At 27.0% G+C, this 2,106-nt stretch overlaps 2 protein-coding genes across 2 annotated transcripts; one reads left to right on the forward strand and one right to left on the reverse strand.

Annotated features, from left to right (window-relative positions):
• Positions 1 to 418: 418 nt before the first annotated feature.
• Positions 419 to 1,300, forward strand: ENU1_149210 (protein kinase domain containing protein; the record flags this gene model as incomplete). The annotated part of the gene is made up of 1 exon (XM_008860566.1): positions 419 to 1,300. The coding sequence occupies one exon, from the start codon at positions 419 to 421 to the stop codon at positions 1,298 to 1,300; it is 882 nt and encodes a 293-aa protein (XP_008858788.1).
• Positions 1,301 to 1,396: 96 nt separating this feature from the next.
• ENU1_149220 (GTP-binding protein, Ras family protein) lies at positions 1,397 to 2,008 on the reverse strand (the record flags this gene model as incomplete). Its single annotated transcript, XM_008860567.1, has 2 exons — positions 1,397 to 1,831; positions 1,889 to 2,008. 2 exons carry the CDS (start codon positions 2,006 to 2,008, stop codon positions 1,397 to 1,399), a joined length of 555 nt encoding a protein of 184 aa, XP_008858789.1.
• Between the last annotated feature and the right edge of the window lie 98 nt (positions 2,009 to 2,106).

A 2,106-nucleotide genomic window follows, 5' to 3' on the forward strand; every position in this document is an offset into this window, starting at 1 on the left:
TCTTTGTATTTCTTTTATCATTATTGTTATACACACTTTATTACCACTTCATCATCCTTTTGTATTTTCGTGATTATTTTTACACTGTTTTTTCTTTTCAAGAGTCAAGAGCATTACTAAATGTTATTATTAAATATTATTTGATATATTCCTTTGATTGAAAAAGAGTCTTCTATCACAAGAAATATGAAATGAACCAGAAATAAACAATGAATGGTTTTTTTAAATATAATTTTTTTTCTTTCAGAACTTCAAAATGAAAACTTTGTATTAACTTTTCAATCTGGTGACTCAATACATTTCTACAAAGTGAAAATAATATTACCCTTTACTAAAACGAAATAACAAATGAAATAAACAAATCAAAAATAAAATGAAAAACAAAGTCAATCTCAATTGAAATTAAGTTCAAGACAAAATGAAAGGAAACATTGTTGATAATAAATATAAATTGATAGATAAAATTGGAGAAGGAACATATGGACTTGTTTATAAAGCAACTATCTATAACCCAAAGAACAGCAAATCTGAAGAAGAAAATAATTTTGTTGCAGTGAAAGAAATGAAGTTAGGGGAGTGTGGAATGTGTTCTGCTACAATAAGAGAAATAGCACTTTTAAAAATGATTAACCACCCTAACATTATAGGAATATTAGACATAATTATAACAAACAAAGTATACATCATAATGGATTATTGTACTTCTGATCTCCGAAAAGAATTACAAGCACATGCATTTACTCATCATCAAGCAACTGATATTGCTTTTCAAATACTTCAAGCAGTTAAATTTCTTCATTTTAATCACATTATTCACCGAGACATAAAACCACATAACATTTTGATAAACAAAAATGGGTTAATTAAGCTTTGTGACTTTGGATTGGCAAAATGGAACTCAATTCCTAATAGGAGTCAGTGTAATGAAGTGATAACATTATGGTACCGACCTCCAGAATTACTGTATGGTGCTGTAGAATACTCAGAAGAGATAGACCAATGGTCGCTTGGGTGTGTTTTTGTTGAACTATTTTCTCATACAATACTGTTTCATGGAAATGATGCAACAGAAATTTTACAACAAATTAACAGTATTTTTCCTGACCAATTACAACAATTTATTCATCTTCCATTTTATTCAATGATTAACCCCTTAAAATTAATGAAATGTTCATTTCCCAATTTACCTGCTGATGAAGAAGATTTATGTTTAAAATTATTAAAAATTAATCCGTTAGAAAGAATTACTTGTGAAGAGGCATTGAAACTTGATCTTTTTGTGTCATGCCTGACTGAATAATCAATTATAACTAATGGAAATTTTATAATAATTATAATTCTAAATTACTTCTTTTTCTATTAAGATGAGTAAGAGACAATAAAAAAATTACTTTATTCAACAAAAACAAACTAATTTCTTTGATGATTTATCGTGAGAGTGTTTAAGTGCATTCTTCTCCATAATAGAGAATATATCATTTTGTATTTCAAATAACAAATTATCAAACCCATATCCAGTTCTACTTGAAACAAAAAGACATTTTAACTGAAGATTCTGTGCCATTTTATAAATTTCAGACTCTTCTATCTCTATGTCTCCATCATTTTTAGTTGCAACTAACATTGATGAAGATGGAATAGAACCTATTTTTTCAGCTTCATCAACTAAATTTGGAATTAGGCATAATGATTCTATGTCTTCCATCGAAACAACAAATAAAATACAATCAACTCCTTGATAATATTTTGTACGTTCTTTTTCTTTTAAATTTATTAATTCATAAAGGTCTAAACAAATAAGATTTCCTGCAACTCTGATAACTCTTTTAATCTAAACAAAATTAATTCTTTATGCCATTAAAGAAATAAATGAAAAAGAAAAACAAACAAGAGGCTCATTGGTTGGCTGTTCTTTAAATACATTTAATGCAATACGATTAATTAAACAACTCTTTCCTGATTTCTCTGGACCAACAACACAAATCTTATAGGTTAGTTCTTCGCTCATTTGAGTAAAGTATTTACTAATATTATTAGTATTGAGTTTCTGATGGAAACTAAGTTAAAAGAAAACAAAAAGAAACTTTCTTGAAAGAGTTTTTTTTT

Source organism: Entamoeba nuttalli (genome assembly GCF_000257125.1).
Source record: "Entamoeba nuttalli P19 unplaced genomic scaffold asmbl_6161, whole genome shotgun sequence".
NCBI classification, from domain to species: domain Eukaryota; phylum Evosea; order Mastigamoebida; family Endamoebidae; genus Entamoeba; species Entamoeba nuttalli.